Source organism: Takifugu rubripes, chromosome 15, assembly GCF_901000725.2.
Source record: "Takifugu rubripes chromosome 15, fTakRub1.2, whole genome shotgun sequence".
Lineage (NCBI taxonomy): Eukaryota > Metazoa > Chordata > Actinopteri > Tetraodontiformes > Tetraodontidae > Takifugu > Takifugu rubripes.
The window spans coordinates 5619606-5641166 of NC_042299.1; the positions used below are offsets into that span (position 1 = coordinate 5619606).

The 21561-nt window shown below is 43.1% G+C and overlaps 3 protein-coding genes across 9 annotated transcripts; 1 reads left to right on the forward strand and 2 right to left on the reverse strand.

Moving 5' to 3' along the window:
- Window positions 1-9: 9 nt before the first annotated feature.
- mcf2b (MCF.2 cell line derived transforming sequence b) lies at window positions 10-13989 on the reverse strand. Of its 2 annotated transcripts, XM_029848209.1 has the most exons (27): window positions 13651-13989; window positions 12920-12982; window positions 7253-7387; window positions 7061-7177; window positions 6826-6975; window positions 6613-6737; window positions 6423-6537; window positions 6223-6342; window positions 5850-6041; window positions 5563-5754; window positions 5315-5495; window positions 5155-5237; window positions 4870-4970; window positions 4712-4778; window positions 4489-4604; window positions 4309-4378; window positions 4037-4129; window positions 3859-3951; window positions 3575-3700; window positions 2922-3137; window positions 2732-2824; window positions 2560-2638; window positions 2412-2451; window positions 1733-1830; window positions 1477-1592; window positions 1243-1355; window positions 10-1163 (listed from the first exon to the last, which is right to left on the reverse strand). In XM_029848209.1, exons 1-27 carry the CDS (start codon window positions 13726-13728, stop codon window positions 1082-1084), a joined length of 3054 nt encoding a protein of 1017 aa, XP_029704069.1. In that variant the 5' UTR covers window positions 13729-13989; the 3' UTR covers window positions 10-1081. The 2 variants fall into 2 exon arrangements, with proteins under 2 accessions (XP_029704069.1, XP_029704068.1); XM_029848208.1 differs by lacking the exons at window positions 12920-12982; window positions 13651-13989 and adding an exon at window positions 8357-8909 and having other exon boundaries at window positions 11-1163; window positions 1477-1607; window positions 1733-1905.
- Window positions 11227-16453, forward strand: arr3a (arrestin 3a, retinal (X-arrestin)). Of its 5 annotated transcripts, none has more exons than XM_029848214.1 (18): window positions 11227-11302; window positions 12525-12556; window positions 13261-13291; window positions 13485-13545; window positions 13659-13703; window positions 13780-13970; window positions 14078-14137; window positions 14234-14310; window positions 14387-14522; window positions 14622-14706; window positions 15157-15229; window positions 15310-15447; window positions 15535-15618; window positions 15703-15726; window positions 15806-15855; window positions 15968-15990; window positions 16117-16148; window positions 16254-16453. In XM_029848214.1, the coding sequence occupies exons 2-16, from the start codon at window positions 12549-12551 to the stop codon at window positions 15973-15975; spliced, it is 1071 nt and encodes a 356-aa protein (XP_029704074.1). In that variant the 5' UTR covers window positions 11227-11302; window positions 12525-12548; the 3' UTR covers window positions 15976-15990; window positions 16117-16148; window positions 16254-16453. The 5 variants fall into 5 exon arrangements, with proteins under 5 accessions (XP_029704074.1, XP_029704075.1, XP_029704071.1 ...); XM_029848215.1 differs by having other exon boundaries at window positions 15971-15990; XM_029848211.1 differs by lacking the exons at window positions 15968-15990; window positions 16117-16148; window positions 16254-16453 and having other exon boundaries at window positions 15806-15924.
- LOC105417439 (15-hydroxyprostaglandin dehydrogenase [NAD(+)]) lies at window positions 14927-19585 on the reverse strand. Of its 2 annotated transcripts, XR_003890950.1 has the most exons (8): window positions 19404-19585; window positions 19096-19219; window positions 18261-18367; window positions 17489-17585; window positions 17217-17293; window positions 16986-17143; window positions 16709-16877; window positions 14927-16267 (listed from the first exon to the last, which is right to left on the reverse strand). XR_003890950.1 is itself a non-coding variant. In XM_029848216.1 (7 exons), exons 1-7 carry the CDS (start codon window positions 19494-19496, stop codon window positions 16760-16762), a joined length of 774 nt encoding a protein of 257 aa, XP_029704076.1. In that variant the 5' UTR covers window positions 19497-19585; the 3' UTR covers window positions 16641-16759. The 2 variants fall into 2 exon arrangements, 1 of the variants encoding a protein (XP_029704076.1); XM_029848216.1 differs by lacking the exon at window positions 14927-16267 and having other exon boundaries at window positions 16641-16877.
- Window positions 19586-21561: the final 1976 nt, after the last annotated feature.

The window sequence follows — 21561 nt, forward strand, 5'->3', positions numbered from 1 at the left end:
TTTAATTTTACAAAATATACACATTGATACACATTTGAGGGGCTAAACAACCATGAACCAAATCAACAAATACTGATGCTGTTGTAAAAATGCTGTTGAATTCAATTAATTAGCTTATTCATACGATGCTGCACTTATTATAAAGTGACAACATAAAACTCTGTATTCATTTAAAAAAGAGACGTTTAAATACTCTTTTAGTCTAAAACTAGATTCATAAGTAATATAAATGAGTGGTTGACAAAGACTGGAGTGATCGGCAGTGAATTTTCCCTAAAACCACAACAGTTAAGATCCTATTCAGACACTTTTCTACGGCTTAAACCAATGTTGACCCTAAAGTCTTCCAGTTGTCGTAGAAACAGCCATGGATGACAGCATGAGCAGCGGCATGTTTATGCAGAGCAGGAAGAGCAGAACACTTAAGTCAGATGGAAAAAACAACAGCAGCAGATTTAAACAGTAGCATGAACAACTCTGTTTCTAATATATTGTCAATTATTACAACCAAAAACAGCCAATGGGGACCAGTCCTCATACTGGGGCTAGTCCAGCAGAGAGTTAATCCACAGTGCTCAGGGACACATTTTAACTGTTCACTGGGGTTAATAAAACCTTTAAACCCATCCCACCCAGAGACCACACAGGAACAAGCTGCATCCGTTATTTGGACATGTTATTACTGCTCCTATGTGGACACGCCCCTCAGCAAAAACACAGCATGGCAAAAATGAGCAATATTGCTGCTATCAACAAGAAGAGCTGCAAAAGTCGATTCAGTATTGCTGTTAACGACACACAGAGCACCCGGCTGTCATGCTGGCTGCTGGAGGAAATATAGGCTTTGCAGGGCGATTTGGCACATGAGAAGGCATGATATGTTGAGCAGGTGTTACGACCATCAGGTCAGAGCGGAATAGTTATGAAAATAGTCTGTAGAACATTTTTTCTGTGAGGTCTGTGTGCTTGTTGTCTGTGGTCCATTCTGCAGTTGACAGCCGTCTGAAGTAAAAGTGTTTTTAATTTAAGAAGTAAATTAACATGTGCTTAAATCTGTACAGTATGGGAAGAGACGGGGTCCTCAGCAGGTTTCTCCCAAGATCCTGTGCAGGTCCTCAGACATAACCCGCCCCTCTTCTCCTCGGCTGATGTTCCTCACCATCCTGCAGACACAACCACCACCCCAGATGCATCACAAAAGTACAACTGGCAGTATAACTGGGCTGCAGAAAGGGCATTTACCACATTCCAGACATTTCCTCCTGTAGCAGCTGGATGACATCACCACAGTTAAAACTGATGTCATCTGCACTGGCCATGCTGCTCTGCACCATGACTCTGTACCTGCCTGCTACCTGGAAATAAAACAACCTCACAATTGGGCATTTCCTACCTACAGCTCTGCAACTAGGAAGTTTTAAACAAAAACATTTATCTTGCCACCTTCATGGGCTACAGTGGTAACAGAACTCTCACCAGTGGGGCGGGCTGATCCTCCTCATCAGAGTCCGATATGTTGGAGAAGTCGGTGGCTGCGCCCCAGTCCTCCAGGCCCTCACAGATCGCAACTGAGTGGGCAGGAACCGGCCAAGCTGCAGGCAAAAAGGCTGCTGATCTATCAACAACTGCAACACTGCATTACTAGCATAATTGTTCCAATATTTCCCCAAAATTCATTTAAAGTGATTAAAATTAACATTGTATGTCGAATACTTCATATTCAGTAACTTACTACGTCGAGGTGAATGCACCACAGGGTCAGAGTGGGCGGAGCTAGTGTTTGTGGACTCCTCCTCTCTGTTCCTGTAGGAGTGGCTTGTTGCTGTGGAGCTGTGAGGGACAGGGAGACACGCTGAGCAGCCTCCCACCGATGATGCCCCCCACGACACGCACATCTCTGATGCGCTACCACACATCACCATGGGAACAAGAAACCAACCGCAAAACAGACGACAACAACAACCACGCAGTCACAAAACGAGCTGGTCTTCAGTCTGTAAATCCAAACAGCCTCCATTAAGCTCAAAGTCACATATATTTCAGTGTCTGATAACTGAGTTTGTGATCACAGCTGAAATCTATGGAAATACGGCATTGAAAGTTGAATGTACAGCAGATAACTAGGTTTAAGTAGTAGATGGGTAGAGTTAGTAAAACACTCACAGCTCAGTCATCATTATTTATCCATCTGCTAAATAAAGATAAAAACACTAATCATGATCCTCACTCTCACATTGTCTCTCAGTCCTCTTTGATTTTTGAGTCTGTGCTTTCAAGACATTCTTTATATTAGTGTTGTTAACATGCTAACATGCTATCAGTCAACACTAACATCACCAAAAAACGCCGCATCAGCAATATTAACTGGTAGATGTAGCTGATGTTAAGGAACATCATGCAGATATAGTCACCTGTCAGAGAGGGGCTGTTCTGATATAGAGGGAGCCTCATCTGTGGATACAGAGGACACAGAGGTCACACTCATCAAAGGAAGAAAATAGAAATGTTTGATGTGATGAATTCAGAGTTTTACAAAAAAAAAAAAATCACTCTTGTGACCTTGTCGCAGTTTCAGCTGGTTTGAAAGAACTTTGCGTATCTCCGTCAGCCAGGTGACTTTGACCTCCAATGTGGGGGCCTGGAAGAGACAAACACACAGATGACAGGACACACACATGGGAGGGCTACGTGCTCAAGAGGACAAAGACATGATGAACAGCAAATCAAGTACCTGAACCATGTAAACAACTTCTCTGCCACTGTACCACAGTTCGAATTTCCTCACATCTCCTTTCACGTTCTCGGTGACTCCCACTGCGCTCATCTGCAGAGACAGATTTATTCACCAGCTCCCACCTGACCCGTCTTTTTGACCCGAACAGGTAGCCTCTACAAATGACACTTTAGTATTAAGGCTGTACTCTGAGGCAAGATTTGAAGCTGTAGAACGGCGTCCTGTCAGGATTGTCGTCATCTCTCCGTTTGCAGAAGAGCAGGGCGTGGTCATACAGGAAGAGATGTCTCTGCATTGGCTTGAACCTGGCCATCTCCTTCATTCGGACCGCTGCTCTCTTATGGCTGATCCACACGCTGAAACCTCCCTGCAGGACCACCCGGCCCAGCTGGCCGAGGTCACCCTGAGATAGAGCAAACATAAGGGGGGGGGGGGACTGCACTTAGGGTGACTGCTTTGTTCACAGAGGACTCCTTTATATTTAGTCATACAAGGAGAGTTTCCCGTTGCAAGCACATAAAAGACCTTAAAACCAGTAGTTTAATGGTCATGTTAGCCTTCAGGTTCCATACTGATTGGTCACATGGTGCAATCACACTAACCAGAGGTTGAATATGAGACAAATCTGTTTTAAGCCTTTAAAACCTAAAAACCTTCTTTCCCATTGCTACTGTGTGAGTCAGTGGAAAACATGTCCACATCCATCCTGTGGTGATCCAGCCTTTGCAGGCTCAGTTCGTATTGATCGCAGAGGAGGCCAGATGGCGTGATGAAACCTCTGAGTTGACCTGTCATTAATCTGGACTCTGCATCTTAATCACTGACTGGCCTGGTGGCTACCGGATATCCTGTGATCGCAATCTGGTGCATGGAGTCGTTGACAGACTTCAGCAGCTTCAGCATGGAGTCCAGAGCCTCCTGGAGTTCACAGCGGTATCGATCCTCTGTGCAGTGTTTCAGCAGCTCCTGAACACAGACATACGCACACAGACACACACAATGTGATCGCCCAATGTTACGTGAGACGCTCTAGTGCAGCTTTAATGTCATCCATCCTCCAATCTTCAATCTTAATCTCATGCGTTGTGATGTGTTTTTAGGTTCACAGATTTGATATAAAGAACCTTGAGAAGCAGTTGGTACTTGGTGAGGCGTTGGACTGGCTTCAGCAGATAAGAGTCCAGACCGAGCTTGTGGTCCAGCTTCTTCTGGCACTCCTGGAGCAAGAAAGAGAGGGGCAACGGCCACTAAACACAAATTGCCTGTGAGTGGATTGTGTAAAATAATCAGCTTGTAAAATACCTGAAAGAAGGGTGAATCACAGCACCGTCGCCACAGCAGCTCTGAGCGAGGCTTATTTTGGCAGTAACGCTCGTAAACCTGGAACTTCTCTTTCTGCTCGCATAAATGTACATTTGACTGAATCCATCACTCCACCAGTATGCATTTAAAATATAGGTACTCCTACAGGTCTACAATGTGCTGAGAGCCACTGTCCTGACCTACAGGATAAATGGTCTCAAGGTTTTCAGGATGTTCATCTCAGCACATTAACATGAGCCTATTATCCTCACCCGTTGCAGGAAGCAAGACCCCACCATCTCAGGCGTCTCCAGGCAACCTTGAAGGTCTTGGAGGAAGACCCTGAACAGAGATTTCCAAAAAGAACTAGCATCCAAAGAGGGAGCAACAAGGACAAACAGCTTGTGGTGTGTGTGTGTATGTGTTTGTGTGTGTGTATGTGTGCACTTTGCCTGCTATGGAACTGGTAAATCTCTGGCATATTGCCAAATAGCAGGTCTTTCTGGCTGTCCAGGGCTGATGGGAGCAGATCAGACATGGCCGGGTCCTCCATTTCTGCCCTGTAGCCCTGTAGGGTTGACAGGGAGAAAAGGCTGACATTTATTCAGATTCCTCCATGATTAGCAGCTGCGGTTTTACCACGTGCACCGTTGGAGTATAGCAAAATATCCTCACTAGAAGGACAGAAAGCAGCTCATCCACATAGATCCTTTCTGTAGCGATCAGTTCCTTCATAATGTGGCTGTGCAGACAAGGAATGCGACAAGCTTAGACCCAGGATGTACCTGTGCACATGCAAGCACACACGGAGAGGTCAGGGTGAAGGACCCTACCGTGTAACCTGTTCTGGATTGTCCTCTGTCTCTGAATCTGTCTCAGGCACTGGGCCATACAGGCAGCTGCGATTGTCCTGGAAATTGTGCATAACCTCGATCTGCACAGGAAATAGTAGAGTTTATCAGTAATATTACATTACATTAGATGTTCTGTAATATTACTTTCTATCTGGATTTAGCATGTGGCTACAACAAATCTACATTAACTGGTCAAAAACTGTCATTTTTTTAAATGTTTCTACAGCTCCCTCATGGCCCTAAAGGATGTGGAAACGTGAGCACCTTGGGCTGGCTATTGTTTCTTCTTGCAGCTCTCTTGCCAGGTAGCAGGTCAAAGGAGAACTTGGAGTTCAGAAGGTTAAAGTCTACACAACAACAACAAACATATGACTGATTATTACAGCACAAACATGGGAGTCTGTGGAGAAGTGTGATGTCATACCGTGTTTGGGTGAAAAGAGGGGTGACTTGCAACGCTGTGAGATCTGGTCCAACTCAGGCCTGGGGGCCACCAGCTGCACTGGTCTGACCTGCATGTCTGCCAGCTTCCTCAGACACTGCTCTCTGTTTCTGATCATGGACTGAACCATGTTCAGTTTCTCAGTGACCATTGAGATTTGTGACTAGAAGGACAGGAGGAAGTCAGTAGATGCTTCAGGCTGTTTCATCGTTGAGCTGGTGACGGAGTACCTGCAGCTGTGGTGTAAGGATAGCCTCAAACTCCAGACTCAGGATGCCCTGGCTATTTTTCAGAGCAGAGGGCGCCCTCTCCTGGTGAGTGTTGAGGATTTGCAGGGCTTCCTGAGCTCCTTCTTTGGTTTGGAACTTGTCAACCATCTGACTCGCCAGAAGATAAGCACCTTCGTCACACCAGCGAAGGGCCTTCACACAAGCACAAACACAAAAACATTTATTTTAGATTTGACACTCAAAGACATCACATCTGCAGTAGCAGTAAGCTCTGGGGGCATTTTTACCCCCTCGAGGCGGCGCAACAAGTCTCTGGCTCGTGTTAGCGATGCCCGTTTTGCGCGCATGGCGGTGGTGATGACATCACAGAGGTGACGCAGCTCATTACAGCGCTGGACGATGAGCGCCAGGGCATAGTGGTGGTTGGCGGCCAACTGGTGACCGTGCAGAATCACCATCTGTGCACGAGCCATCTCCTCCTGAGCAACAGACACACATCATCAGTCCAGAAGTCTTGGACTAAGGAATCAGATCGAATGACATAAAGATAAAAGCCACATCTGACACATGAGACACAAGGAGATATTTTCCACTCCTACACCTTTAGGGCAGGGTTAGGTTAGGATAGGTTAGGTTGGGGTTCCTGTCAACATTGCTCACCCGAGCTTGTGTGTCCAGCACCTCCAGATCTCTCAGCAGCTGCTCAGTCTGAACCACCGTGGAACCCACAAATCCAACGGCCCTTTCCTGGTCACTGAGTCTCTTCAGCACCTCCTCCATCTACTCGCACACACAGACAGGAGTTGAAGTGACAGCTGACCAGACATCATCCAAACCTCCAGCGGTATAAGGAACCACACCTGATGGAAACTAAGTTCATACTGCAGCAGCTGCAGGTACTGCTGCAGCTTTAGGTGGTGTTTCTCGAAGAAGCCATCAAACGCCTCCTCCATGTCTCTGAGCTGGCCCAGGAGCCTGGACCAGGCACACAACACAGATGTTGACCCAAGCTGTTGCTGGTAAGACAGGACCTTTGATTACAGTTAGCACCTCTGAACAGTGTCCATGTCTCCTCCGATGTCTCGCTCCTCCTCCACATCCCTCTTCGACGCTTTGACAGTTTCCAGGTTTGTCAGCAACAGGCGACCTTCTTTCAGCACTTTACGGATATCGTCCTGAGACGCCACAAAAACCTGTCACTGTCACTTTTGTACCATTGTTAAGAGCCTACAGTGGGAGGGATGGAGAGGAGGTGGGACAGACCTTCATTTGTCGGTATCTGTGGGTGTGCGAGTGCAACAGGAACTCAATGGTGCTGGCTTCATCTGGAAGTTCTGTATCAGAGAGCTCTGAGCCAAAGCCCTGCAGCACCTGAGCGATCTCCTTCACTGTCACTGCAAAGGTCTCAATGGCCTGCAGGCGAATCATTAAATAAATGACAGAGAGGTTTCAGCACATTGAACTGGGGCTACAGCGGAGGAGGCTGTCATGGAGCTACCGTGCGAAGGACGATCCAGTCACTCTGGCAATACTCCACTTTTGCTGTGAAGTCTGACGCCAGGTGGTTTTCATCGATGTATCGCAGCAGCTCGCCCACCGAACGCAGCATCACCACCTACAAAAAGCAGATGCACCAATGAATTTGGATTTTTGAAATCCAAAGGGAACTGTTTTAAGTCATTTTTCCTACAGGCATCTTCAGGAGGAAGTCATCTTGGCTGAAGCGAAAGCCCAGGTCGGTGCTGGAGGAGGGACTGGGGGTGGTGCTGGACAGGCCAGTGGGACGAAGCACCAAAATCAGATGCAGATTGCCCGGAAATGAGGTCTGAAAGGACAAAAAGTAAGTAGATTATCACATCATTGACTTCAGCAATTGATAAACTGTCGTTTTTTTGTTCAAAAACATTATTATGTACATCATTTAACCAATATGTTGGTACAGAGAGTATTCACACAGGTGTCGATGGGGGCGGAGCCTTGACTTTGACCTTTCAGCGCGTGCCAGAGTCGCTTCCAGGTCACATGTTCACAACATTTACGTTCGGTGAAAAAGGCCTAAACGACCCAGGGTTCAATGTAGCCAAGGGTATTATACAAATGCCGAAAAAACTTGGTGGATTTTTCTGGCCTGATTCAAGATGTAAAAAATGTCCCAATCACAGAAGCATCAAACTGCTGTCCGGCTTGATTTCAACCACCTGACTCAAACTGTCGGGTCAAGGAGGAGAGCAGCAGCCAACAGGAACGTTTGTTTCAGTAATCTCAACATAGTTTTAGACAGTGAAAGCGGCAGCACACCTTTCTTCTCTTGTATTCACTTTTTCTGACGTTTTACTGCAACATCGGGTTAAATCCAATGTAACAACAACAGACCTCGTCCTAAATCCTCATGTTTGACATAAATCTTTTTCTCAAACTCTCTTCTCCTCAATGTCATCCGGTGGAATCTGATAGTTGCGCCATAGTGAACAGAAGCGTGCACACTTCCCCGCATCAAGTCGATGGAAATGCCCAATCTGTTATATAAAACTGCACAAGTTGAAAGTCTTCAACAGACTGCAATGCTTAATCAGCTCCCCGCTGTCCTACACCGCGTACAACCCCACACAACGCAGACAAATGTCGGCCTGCCCCGAACAGACACCGCATCGAAACCCAGAGGAGGGTTCTGCTGCGCTGCTGAACACAACCTTCGTGCCGCAGTGCTAAACTCTGGGATGCTCCGCGAACATCCCCGTTTCTGCTGCAGCATCACCGCCCCGCTTGCAGCCTCCCACCTCCCCGCGGAGCTTACCGCGGCCCGGCGCAGGCGGGGGAACCCCCGCAGCGGATTGGCCTCGGCCATGGCTCTCAGTGCGTCCAAGTCCCGTGTTGTCCGCGGAAGTCTGCAGCGGGACGCGTCGGTGTCGGAGACGAGCAGCCGCAGAGGAGGCACCGTAACCTGCACTGCGGTGTCCGAACGGGATGGCTGAGTACGCAGACCAGCAGACACGCTCCTGCTCCGGAGCAGGAGGATGAAGATGACCGAAAAAGACCTCACCTGACATTAATTTCAGCACAAGTTGTCAGGGCGCAAACAAATATGAGAAACCTTTACTGAAATCGACCTCTGATCAAAAAACAAATTATTTTCCTGCACGACCATAAAAACTTGTCAACAAAATGAGATCTAAAAAAAGAGACTCGTTTTCCTGTTTTTGTTCGTTCATAGCAGAGGAAGATGCACTTTTCATGGACAACAGGGAAATTAAGGAAAAGGGCTTGCGAGAAGAACAGTGGGTACTTTTCTGTTGCCTCCAGTAGGTGACGCTATAAATCAAGATTAAGACCAAACACTGCATCGCTTGATCGCAACCTAATTAAAATATGTTATTGGACTACAGGAACCCCCCTATCTTGCTTTCTTTGTGTGACTGTGTGGATTATTTGGATCAAATTTAGGTTATGATGGAGAATAATTAAGATCAAAAACCTAATTTCCTTGTGTTTTAATCTCAAACCACAGAAAAACATGAATCATGTCAAATGTAAATTCAAATTCCAACCCCTTACTAATAAATGTGAAATATTTGACAACTAAAAAGATGACTCAGTTGAAAGACACCATTTGATGATGGATGACATTGACTAGATGTCTTTGCTACTGGTGTGACTGGTTTTAATGGGGTGGAGCAGAGAGCTCCTCCTGAATGTCAATGCTTCAGAGAACTAGACCAACTTTTCTGATAACACCTGAGTTGACAAATATTCCAAAGTCAGCCAACGTCCTGTAAATATAGGAAGACTGTATTTAAAATATAGGTTGCCTACTTGAATGAACAATCTCCTCTGGATGCTTTATTGGTGAATTGAACACTGGCAAAGCTGATAAAGCTTTCACATAACACTTCAGCATCAACTCTTGGCTGTGCTTTGATGGGCCTGAGCGTTAAAGCTGGGCTAAGTCGCAGACAGTACGACGGTGACCTTTGTGTTGTGGGGCATCCAGATGGCCCAGAGGTCAGTCTGCAGTTATTGAGTAGCTTCCAAATGTTCATGGTAAATCCTTCATCATCAACAAAAACCCAAATGAAGCCTCTTGATTGCATTTAGCAACAAAAATGCATAGAATCCATCTGACCTATTCTGTCTTCTTCAAACATTGATTTGTTCCTATAATGAAGTTGACATGAGCTCGTTATAGTGACCCTGCCAGAGGATTTGTGGTGTCTCAAAGGTCAAAAGGGAATCATTCTGAAAATCCTGCTTAATCTTGGTCATGTTCCTGGATATGGGACCTTCCTCCTTCCACCAGTGCTCCCATCACAAGCACAGCGATGCTCGTGGAATCCCTTAATCTGCCCAGATTAGACGGACGGGAATAATGATCTAAAAATATTGTGTACCTGTTGCCTTTTATATACATTCCTTCTTTCAATTGGAATAAGTTAAACTGGGTGAAAAAGCTTCAGGTGATCAGTTTAGTTGAAATTGATGAGTTGATGCCATAAAAAGTCTAAATGTAAGGAAATCATGTTGTGCTAGACATACACACATATACAGATGTCTTAATGGTAGCCAATCCAAGTCAACTTTGTGCCATCAAAACCAGTCAGAAACCCAAATGCATCCCTCCCATCAGGCTAGAAATCATCCTTCCCAGACAAAACCAGTGCAGTTTGTCTTAGTTTAATGGAAATAAATGCAAAAAACAGAAACTTTCCTTCAATTTAATAGAATAAATGAGTGATACATGAGTGAATTTAAGTGATACAAACTGAGTATTTCCATTTAAAAAACCCAACCATCTTTGGATTTTGAGGTCAGGGTTTTTGATATCAAGAATTTAAGCCGTAAATTAAATATATTTTTGGGGAAACTGGTAAAATTTTGGAATTCAGCTCGGTCAAGATTATCTTTACTACTAAACTGTGTTTAACCCCCCCCCCCCCCCCCCCCCCCCCCCCCCAAAAAAAAAAAACCTTTTTATTCCACACTTTGTGACGCAGCGTTGAACTATGTTGATTTGGTGGCATAAAGACGGAGTCCTGAACCAGTAACAATAGTGGGCGGAGCCTGTCCCTCACCTGTACTAGACGCGCTCACATTAATGTTCACTAAATGATCATCGCAACAGATGTATTAAAGTATTCTATCTTGGTAATTCGAATAATCTAAAGCCACATTAGATGCTTATAAGTGCATCAGCCCGTGTGTTAACAGTTGTACACGCAGTGAGCTAAAAAATAGCAGCCAATTATATCTATTATTAAAACCAAGTCATCCAACTAATTACATCATGTGACTCTCTCTGACCATCCTAACAAATTAAAAATAAAATAAAAAACAAACTAACACATGACTGACCCTGTTTTAGACATTCAGAGAGGACAAAATAAATAAATATAGGACAACTTTATCTAAGAAACGGCAAGAAACTGAGACCGAATGAAGGCAGCAAATGCATTCTACAAAGACAACTATAATAAATGGCTCCATTAGTTTGCCTTGATGGATTTGTGTAGACATACTGTACAGAGGATTATCAGCCTTTTACTGCAGTATGAGTGGTAGTTGGTATTATTACACCCTTTGTAATCCAAAAAAAGATGCCCACTGATTGTTTAACGGGATTATCAAGCCAGCCACAGCGACAATACTGAAGCTGGTTACAGGCTGCGGGTATAAAAAGGGAGATCAACAGTCACTGGACACATTGGCAAGTTTACCCACTCGTGCGTGTCCAGAAGACTTATAAGAGGTAAGAGATCCACATCTTCATACTGATGGATGCTTATTGAAATTATCCAAACATTAACGTTGCTGCTGATGAGAAGCTGCGATGCAGTCTTTTGTAGGTCTGAAGAGAAGTCATAGAAATAATAACAAATTACAAGCATTTGATCAGGTGGAACCAGCTAAAAAAGTGGTTTAAAAAGCTGGATTAATGATGCTTAAAACTGATCACACTGCAAAAGATGGAAAGCGTGAGAATCAAATGATTAATGGTGGATCGGGGCATCTCACAGTAATGTTTAGATGCGCCTCTGGTGAGATGCAATAGCGTGTGCAGCTGGGCGTCATGACTAAAATGTACATGTGCTCCAATATTTACATGTCTTGAATATAAAATTGTGCTGAGGTTGTTGCTGTATCAGAAGAGCCATTCACCTCATTAAAAACCCGCTGTCTCGTGGCTGTATGGGTGTTTACAATAAGGGTAAAGAACCATTTTGGCAGGATGGAGAAACGTGAAGGGTGTGAAAGTTTCTGTAGACTAACCAAAACACCTGGAAACATCATTAAACTCAGATCCACTCGAGAGGAAAGGTTGACGTTTTACCTCCATCCTCTGCTCACAGATGAAACGATGCTACAGGAGTTGCTTCGGTAACGTGACACTTTTAAAAGTGTCAACCTCTACACTTCATGGAGAATCACCTTAATGGCACTTACATACAGTAGCCCTCAGTCTGGTGATGTAGATTCCACATGAGAAAACCTCACATCAATCCTCACATTAAATTTCCTGCGATAATCTTATTACGGATCTATAGAAAGAAACTGCAAGGACTTATAGTTCCTCAGTAAGGAACAGTACTCTGAATTTAAGAATAAGCTATATCCATTTAACTCTCTTTTAATAGCATTGGTACTGCTGCTATATTTGAGAGGAATACACCATGACAGAAGCGTGTGTGTCTGTGTTTGTGTGTGAGAGAGAGAGAGAAAGAGAGAGAGAGAAGGAGAGGGATAGAGTCTGATCTAGACTTTGCTGGTATGGTAACAGATGAGCTCCACTGGATAAAGAATGCTTCTGATGTAATCTTATCACAAAGGATTAACCTTATGAACCTTTACAAAAAAAGGAAAGAAAGAACAATCCGGCTGAGCCAACAGTTAGTGAAGCCTCTTGGTTTTAATAACTGACAGTGAGGCAGCCACCCCAGCTAATATCTCCTCTCTGTTGTTATGTCCCACAGCAGAAGCCCTGATCGTCTCTCAAAATGGCCAAGTAAGTTTCTCTTTTTTGATTTCTATGAGTGAAATTCCAAATGTTCTGGACTTCCACCCCAAATAATTGATGCTGAGTTTTGTCCTGCACTGCAGAAGAGATTTTTAACATTTATTGCACTTTAAAAAGGTGCAACAACTCGAAAACTGGTTTGGCTGTACTTTGGGGTATGCGTCACCCCAGTGATGCAGAACTTGATTGGGATCATCCAACACCTAAAAGTGACAACTTTTAATGTATTTATACAAAGTTTGTCAGGGCTTAGACAGCTGGCAAATCAAATTTGATCTCAACCACTAATGAATACTAATCGAGGTAATGAGCAGTTTGGGAAAGCTGCCAGACCATTTGTGGCTTCCTCACCTGGGTCAGCCTCTCAATCCAGGCACAATGAGGTAAAGCTGCTCCACACTTAGCTGTTCCTAACTGGATAACAAGAAATAAGGGATTACTTGTCCTTCTGTTGCCCACAAAGAAACCATTTTATCCGCACAGGAGATTAATGATTATTTCAGCTGGTTTATCCAGGCAGAAGTGTTGCTCCTGGACACCTCTCCTCATTAAGAAGTCTCTTCTGTTGGCACTACAAAGTTCACATATTTAGCTCTTTTATGTAAATGTAGTTTTATATGGATAAATCAGGATAAATGTTATACATATAAACAGTTTTTCAAGAGAATATTTTTTTTCAATTTTCCCAACAGGGTGTTCAAAAAGACCAGTGGAAACGGAGGGGTGAGTGGATCCTTCTTCATTACAGATGCATTGAAGTTCCACTGCTCCCATCACCTTTAGTCAGACAGCAGAGCTACTTGGATTATTCTTAAATGTTAGCAGGAAATACAGAACTATAAATTGCATGTAATAATAAAGAAAAAGAGCTGAATGAAAGAGGTGAAATGCTGCCTTCCTTCTCTTGTCCCAACAGCTGACCCTCTACCTGGGGAAGAGGGACTACGTGGACAATGTGAATGTTGTGGACAAAGTTGGTGCGTTCCTTTATCAGCGCTTGTGGCTGCACAAAAAGAATGTTAACTAAATTTAGATAACTAGGAAACTAGATATAGACTAAACACAGATAATATCTTATCTACCTTTACAGACGGTGTTGTAAAGTTGGACCCAAAGGATTTTGGAGACAGAAAAGGTAACGTCTTTCCGAGCTGAAGCATGTGGTGATGCTAGCCGCCAGCGGGAAATAATGGGTTTGTGTTATCTGTCAGTGTTCGTGCAGCTGGCATGTGCCTTCCGTTATGGTAGCGATGACCTGGATGTGATGGGCCTATGCTTCAGGAAGGATATCTGGTTGGAATGCTTCCAGCTCTACCCCGAGAGCCACAAGCCCAGCATGAGCACCATGCACGAAACCCTGCTGAAGAAGGCCGGAGACAACGCATATGCCTTCACCTTTGATGTACGATCATGAGATTTGGTTTTGAGATACTAAAGCATCAAGGCTGCAGCTGACATCAGCCAAATGTGGGTTTTGTTTGATTGATTGATGATATTCTTGGACTCTAGATTCCCACCAACCTGCCATGCTCAGTTTCCCTGCAGCCTGGACCTGATGACAAAGGAAAGGTGAACTTCATTCCCATCATTCATCTCGCTGCATCCCATAAATTTACTGGTAGTTGTCCTGGATTATTCTTTAAGGTTCTGATGCTTTAATTTCAGGCGTGCGGGGTGGACTTTGAGGTCAAAACTTACCTTGCCAAGGAAAAAAGCGACCCTGATGAGAAGATTGAGAAGAAGTGAGTGTTTGCTAATCCACCAGATCTTGTTAATCACCCATCTCTTCTCACTTCCCCTTGCATGTTTGCTCTGCAGGGACACTGCTCGCCTTATCATTCGCAAAATCCAGTACGCCCCTACTCAGGTGGGCGCAGGACCCAAGGCTGAAATATGCAAAAACTTCATGATGTCCGATAAGCCCGTCCAAATGGAAGCTTCACTGGAAAAAGATGTACGATACCCAAATGAAAATGTGCTTGTTTTCCCCAGGTTTTCCATATATTGGCTACTTTAACTGACTTCGACTGTTCTGTCCTGTCCTGGTTTCTAGCTCTATTTCCATGGCGAGGCAATCCCAATCAAAATCAAAGTAAAAAATGAAAGCAACAAAACAGTCAAGAAGTTCAAAATCACTGGTGAGCATCTCTAAGGGTGTCTACTTGTACTGCACATCTTGAATCTTGAATCTTTAGATGTAAAGATTCAAGATTCAAGATGTGCTTTATTCATCCCCGTAGGGAAATTGAATTGTAGTAGCAGCCTAATGTGGATTAATATAACTGTAGTGTAGGTTTTGTATTTACAAAGTATAGAAATAGAATAAATAAATACAAATAAGATTAGAACATTATAAGCATATATACAGCATATATTATAAGCATATATATAATATATACATAATATAATATATACATATTATAAGTATATATACATATAGAATAAAATAGAAATAAAATTACAACATAGACATTAAACAATTATTATTGATCTAGGGGTGGATTGTGAATTTGGAAACCTAACCAGCATCACAGCTCACAAATATCTTTGAGTTTTATGACTCCGTATGAATTTCTCTGCTCTCACAGTTGACCAAACTACGGACATCGTGCTGTACTGTGCAGATAAATACACCAAGACCGTTTTGAACAAAGAGTTTGGGTGAGTGCCCTGAAAAAACATCAAATCCTCAAGTTGGACAGAAGACTAATATGTTTCTGTTGGTGTTTTGTTTTCTACAGAGAGACAGTGGAGTCCAACGGCACCTTTGAGAGCACCCTGTCCATCACACCCATGCTGAGTGACAACAAAGAGAAAAGGGGGCTGGCGCTGGATGGACGGCTGAAGGATGAGGACACCAACCTCGCCTCCACCACCATGTAGGCCTGACGTGCAATTTAGGCAGAGCTCACAATATGAAATATGTCACGTTCAACCTCGTAAACTGTCATTTCTCTGCTCAACAGGCTGAGACAGGGAGTAGAAAGAGAGGTGTTGGGAATTCTTGTTTCTTACAAGATTAAAATTAATCTAATCGTGGCTGGAGGGGGGTAAGTTTCAGCTCAGAATGAGGATTTTTTTTTTTTTTTCCTCAATAAGTTTAATAAACAACTTGTGTTGTGGTTTCATTGTAGGCTTCTGGGTGGTCTCACTGCAAGGTGAGCAGGGTTATAGGTACTCATTTCAGAACCAAGTGGGTTTAACGTTTTCTTATTGTTTGGTTTCTTGCTCCTATAGTGACGTCACAGTGGAACTGCCGCTGATGCTCATGCACCCCAAACCTGACGGTAATGTCTGGACATTTTAATGATTTAAAAAGTTGTGATCTACATTTGACTTTTTTGAAAATAAATAAATTTACATTTTCTCATTTTACTTCGACCTTCTTTCGGATCCTAGCAGAGTAAAACCTGCCCATCAGTGTAAGTAGAAAACCACCAGTTTTCATCCCATAATTTCTGTAAAGTTGACATTAGAAGTTAGTTGGAGCCCCATTCTCACCTTCAAGCAACTTTTTTGTGACCTTAAACTCTTGTACATTTCTCCAGCATCCTATCGATAAAACATCCCCTTAGTCAAGGTCAGTGGTCTCAGTCAAGGGAAAATGAAATCTTGCGTGATCTTTTATACTTGTACCAGGATAAGTTTCATCACGCTTCATAACTGTGCAACATCCTGTTTGCAGAGAGCGAAGCAGCCCTGAGGTTGAGAAGAAAGAGGAAGGAAGAGAGGAAAGGTTGTGATACCACACATAAAGTAACGTAACAGGTGTATTAACACAGAAGAACTAAGCCACTGACGAGAATTACCTTTATGTTACCCCAAGGATAATCATACGTTATCAACTATAATAATACAAACTCTACAAACTATAATGTAGAGAGTATTTGTAAATGTGTATAGAACCCAGAAATGTAGGGAATACAGGTTTCTGCTTCATATTAGAAGCTGAAATTTCTATAAACCATTGCGCTTTGGATGACAGTGAAACATTCTGTGAACGCTAACGCATTATGTCTGATAACCTGTAACAGAATAAAATACTTGGGAAAAAAAAAACATGTGACGCTGCTTCTTGGATTCCCTTTTCCTCTTTAAGATTCATATGCATTAGTCAGGTAGAAGTTAAACTTTACACACATTTTGATGTTTTATCAAGAAATGATTCAGTGTCAGGTGATCCGGTGTATATCAGCATAACACGGGGAATTCCATGTAGCTTGTTCCATCTGGAAGCACAATGAGAGCCTCCCCATCCTTTGTCTCATCCGTCACCAGCTCCAAGAAGCTCTCAGCCACCTGAGTCACACTGAAAAAAAGAGGATTCATCATTAAAATGTGCAAATGCATTCGGAAAAATAAATGTTACTACACAAAAAACTGCAGAAATCAAAGCAGTAAAGCCACTCTGACTCACGTTAGCACTTTAAACTTGTCGACCAACTTCAGGGTTTCATCAGCCAAGTTGGAAAATTGCCCAAGTCTTTTTGGAATGTTGATAAACAGATCTGTTTGCACAAACCCGGGACAAAGAGCATTGAACCGGATGCCGTAGCCAGACGCCTTAGATGCAAGCTATGGAAATAAACACAAAGAGTAAAACTCTAAATTCTAAGTTTACTGAGAAAATGGCACCATGAGTTCTCACCGACATGGCCCGGGTAAAGCCCACCACCCCGTGTTTGGTGGCGGTATAAACCGGACAGCTGAGCAATGGGATCAGGCCTGTAGGATGTAGGGTAGTACTTCTCAGTTTAAAAGATTAATGCTTTGATTCTTAATTGCCATTATCTTGAAAGGGCAACAACTGAATTCTTATTAACAAAGTTAAATCTACTGTCACAAACTGTACAAAAGGAACTTCAGCTTGTGCCCTCAGCCTTGTTTTTAAATGACTATGTTACAGTGCATTCTGGGTACCTGCCATAGAAGCTGTATTCACAATGACTCCGCCCCTTCCTCCATTCAACTTGTTCATATACTCAAGAGCCAGATAGGTAACCCTGAACAGAGCAACCTACATGGACAATCAGCATCTTGGCATTGATTTTCCATAATAAACATCATGCAGTGAATCAGTAATTCTATGAAACCTTGGTGGACTATGCTCACTTGTAACTGAAGATTACCGTATTTTCCGGACTATAAGTCGCACTTTTTCCATAGTTTGTCAGGGGGTGCGACTTGTACTCCGGAGCGACTTAAATAAATACATTATTACAGAATTTCACATGTTCGTTATTTTCACACTGACAACCACAGGAGGGCGTTCTAGGCGCGTGTACCTGAGGAACGAGTTCGTTTGGTAAACTTGCTCGGATGTTCTTTATGCTATAGTTAACTGAATAACTGTTAATATGTTACGTTAACAAAGCAGACACGTACTCAGTTCGTTGTGGGTCATGTAGTTGAATTTGTTACGTTAGCATACCGTAACATTATTGCTAATCCATGCTAATTGCCTTTCAAGATGAAATGTAGGTTCTTGGTCTCGGATTTTATCAAATAAATTTTCCCCCAAAATGAGACTTATATATCTATTTTTCTTCTTTATGCATTTTTTGGCTGGAGCGACTTAAACTCCGGAGTGACATATAGTCCAGAAAATACGGTATTTAAAGACATGTTAATGAATAATGTGTGTTAAACAGTAATCTGATCTTGTGACTTACACACGAACCCAGCTTCTCACCATGTTTATGGAGACAGTTTTCTCCCATTCTCCCTCATTTAAAATGCCTGCATTGTTGCACAGGATGTCGATTCCACCAAACGCTTCTGTGGTTTTCTTTAGGGCGGCTTGATAATTGATAACAGGAAAAAATGGTTCAAATTTCCCCAGCAGTCTCTAAATCCTGTTTGCAGAACTTTGTTCCACTGTGATGATTAAACTCTCAGGACCTGATCCACTAACCGGATGAACTGCGGATTGACTCGGGCGATGACAGATAGTGAAGCTTCAACAGATCTGAACTATCAGAACTCAAGACAGTGTTGTCTGTGAAGGTTCTCATTCATCCAGATCAGGGTAAATCTGGTAGTTGAATCCTAGCAACTGGACTGTTGAAGTTTCTTGAAGACATTTTACCTGTCAGCCAAGAGGCTTCATCAGTTCTAGCTGACTGTTGGGGAGTTCCAGCTACTTGTACTCTTGAGGAGTTGGTTGGTCCGCCCCTCATTGTGCAGGTCGTTCAAACTCCCACACAATGGGGATCGTTAGTAGCCATGTGTGAATGGCCTCTTCCCTTCCTGGGGCGAAGGGGTGGAGCAACCAACAACCAGGTGACTGAAGCTCTAAAGGTGTTAATGGCTCCTGAAGATTACAAGTATCTGGAACTCGCAAACAGTCAGCTAGAACTGTTGAAGCCTCTTAGATGAGAGGTGAAATGTTTTCAAGAAACTCCAGAAGTCCAGTTGCTAGGATTCAACTGGCAGAAAAACTCACAATAGTATTGAAACTTGTCTATCTTAGTGGATCAGGCCCTTGGGATTCTAAATGCTGCCATGTGACTGGCTGTGTCCATTACCTTTGATTTGTTCCTCTGATTCTACATCACATTTGAAAAAGAAAGTCTTTTCAGATCCATACTCTTTGTGGAGGGCTTCCTGGAAACTCTCTCCAGCGGTGTTGTTGACATCCAGGAGGACCACCTGTGCAAGTTTCATATTGATAAGTTAGCAAAAAATATGACTCATATAATTTTTATATAATTTCGAATATCAGGAATTAATACAAAAGTGTGAAGCATAAGTCTGTATGAAAGAAATAATTATTTTGTACCTGTACCCCCCCCCCCTCTTATTTAAGACGTGTTTAACAAGAGTTAAATCTTACCTTTGCACCATTCTGCAGGAGTATTCGTGTCATTGCATTTCCTAACCCCATTGCAGCTCCTGTCACAACTGCGACTTTTCCAATTAACGCCATTTCAGAAGTCCGGGAGTTGATAACTCGACTGTTGACTTCGGATCCGATCTAAACGAGCACTTATTCTTCTTCTCTGATTGACGGCTGTCAACAACATAAAACCACAACACCGCCATCTACCGGACAAAGTGTGGATCAGTAACAAAAACCAAGAAGACGGGGAAAAAAAGCCTCGTGCATCAACCCTGTTTACTTCAACTACCTAATAGATAGTAGTGTGTTATATTTCCATTTCAAGTTTTACAGTTAAACATAGTTTTGCTTTCAGACTCTCTGTTTTGTTTATTCCTCTCTTTCTTGTAACCAACCAGTACATGTTAGGTAGCTTCCATTTTATTACAGTGTGTACATGTTCCATTTGTTGTCTGTTATGGTGGTTGTGGACAATTGGAACAGTTTTTGGGAAACCCTGGTCTGATTATCGCACCTGCCTCTCTCATTTCTAGTAACTTGGACGATTTTATTAGACCCAAAATGACCTGACAAACCAGGGTCCAGACCAGGATGCAGAGTCTTATTCCATGAAAGCCTCATCCACCAACAATAACATATTTAACACTATAGAGGTAGTCTCTGTTCCACGGTTAAAAGTTCACCAAGCACAGAGCAGGGGAGCGGTCAATCACCATAATCTTATTAAAATTAATACCAAAGCACAAATAGAAGAAACTAAGAGCACAATTAAATGTGGACTGTTGAATATTAGATCTATTTTGTGTAAATCCCTGTTAGTGGATCATCACATTAATTTATTCTGTTTTACTGAGACCTGGCTTTAGTAGTAGGAGGAGTATTTTAGCTTAAAAGAATTTACTCCTCCTACCCATCTTAACTATAATATTCCTCTTGTTACTGGTTGACGAGGGGGAGTGGCAGCAATCTATCACTCCAAGTTATTAGTTAATCCTAGACTCAAACATGGCTCCAGTTCAGTTGAAAGCTTGACTCTTGGCATCACCCATCTGAACCGGAGGACAGAAAAGCGACTTTTGTTTGTAGTTGTATATCGTCCCCCTGCTGGGCTACATTCAGAGTTCCTGTCTGAGTTCTCTGACTTCTTATCTGATCTTGAATAACCATGTAGATGTTGTAAATGACAGATTTTGGCCGGCTCCACATGAAGGCATGGACGAGTGGACTGCAGTTGGACTGTGTGTTTGCTTAAAATGTCATCCAAAAAGCAAATAGAACCCTGGATTGTGCTATCAACATATTCCTCTGCTGTTTGGATAACTTTCTTTTTTCTGCTAAGCTCAATATGCCCAAGAAAAAGGGACACTCTAACCTTTTATCCAGCCAGATGGAGTCGGCACATGTTAGTTACAAAGGTACTGGACTATGGCCATCTCTGCTAGCTGGGCCAACACCACTGCTACCTAGGCCTGTGTGACACCGCGTTGGGTGTCTAACCATGTTTTCCCCTTGTAAATGTAGTTTACGTATTGCCTTTAACATCATGGCCAGGGGACTGTAGATGAAAACTAGCCTTCTGGCTAATTGTTATTTTCTTAATCATGTGAAATCATGTGTTTTATGAAATTGTACTGTCCCCTTTTAAATAAACAAAGATCAAGATCAGGACAGCTTGAGAAATGGCTTCATCTCAATACTTGAGTCAGTTGGTTTGTTTCAACAGTTAAATCAACCAACTCATAGCTTCAACCACACCCTTGATCTAGTTCTGACTTATGGTGTTGAGGTAGAACATGTGTCAGTGTTCCCTCAGAACCCACTCCTGTCAGATCATTCTTTGATCACTTTGACATTTAAGATTAAGGATTCTTCTATGTTCAGAACACAGTCTTACTATAGCAGATGTCTTTCAGATAATGCTGTAGCTGTTTAAGGAAGTGATCCCTGTGCTGATCCCAGGACCACCGTGTGCTTCTCCAGGGATCAATCATTATAATCTTAGCCCTGCAGAGTTCAACTCTGTTGCTGAAGGTGCAGCAGCCTCACTGAGAATCACGCTTGATTCTGTTGCCCCCCTGACAAAGAAAATAGTAATTCAGAGGAGGTGTGCTCCCTGGTATAAGGACCCTCAAGCAGAAAGGCTAGAAAGGAA

Bases quoted from the DNA above. Each gene is read 5' to 3' on its own strand.
- arr3a (XM_029848211.1), top strand. The intron at 14,523-14,621 runs GTACGATACCCA...CCTGGTTTCTAG, and splicing joins AAGCTTCACTGGAAAAAGAT to CTCTATTTCCATGGCGAGGC. The intron at 15,619-15,702 runs GTAAGTTTCAGC...GTTTCATTGTAG, and splicing joins CTAATCGTGGCTGGAGGGGG to GCTTCTGGGTGGTCTCACTG.
- mcf2b (XM_029848209.1), bottom strand. From the start codon at position 13,728: ATGCTTCAGCTCGGAAAGACGTTACCTTTTCTGTCTCCAAAATCCTTT. The intron at 7,178-7,252 runs GTAGGAAAAATG...TGCTTTTTGTAG, and splicing joins ACTTCCTCCTGAAGATGCCT to GTGGTGATGCTGCGTTCGGT. The intron at 4,605-4,711 runs GTGAGGATATTT...TCAACCCTACAG, and splicing joins AGCTGCTTTCTGTCCTTCTA to GGCTACAGGGCAGAAATGGA.
- LOC105417439 (XM_029848216.1), bottom strand. From the start codon at position 19,496: ATGGCGTTAATTGGAAAAGTCGCAGTTGTGACAGGAGCTGCAATGGGG. The intron at 19,220-19,403 runs GTAAGATTTAAC...AAACTTGCACAG, and splicing joins TCCTGCAGAATGGTGCAAAG to GTGGTCCTCCTGGATGTCAA. The intron at 17,144-17,216 runs GTGAGAACTCAT...TTATTTCCATAG, and splicing joins GCTTTACCCGGGCCATGTCG to CTTGCATCTAAGGCGTCTGG.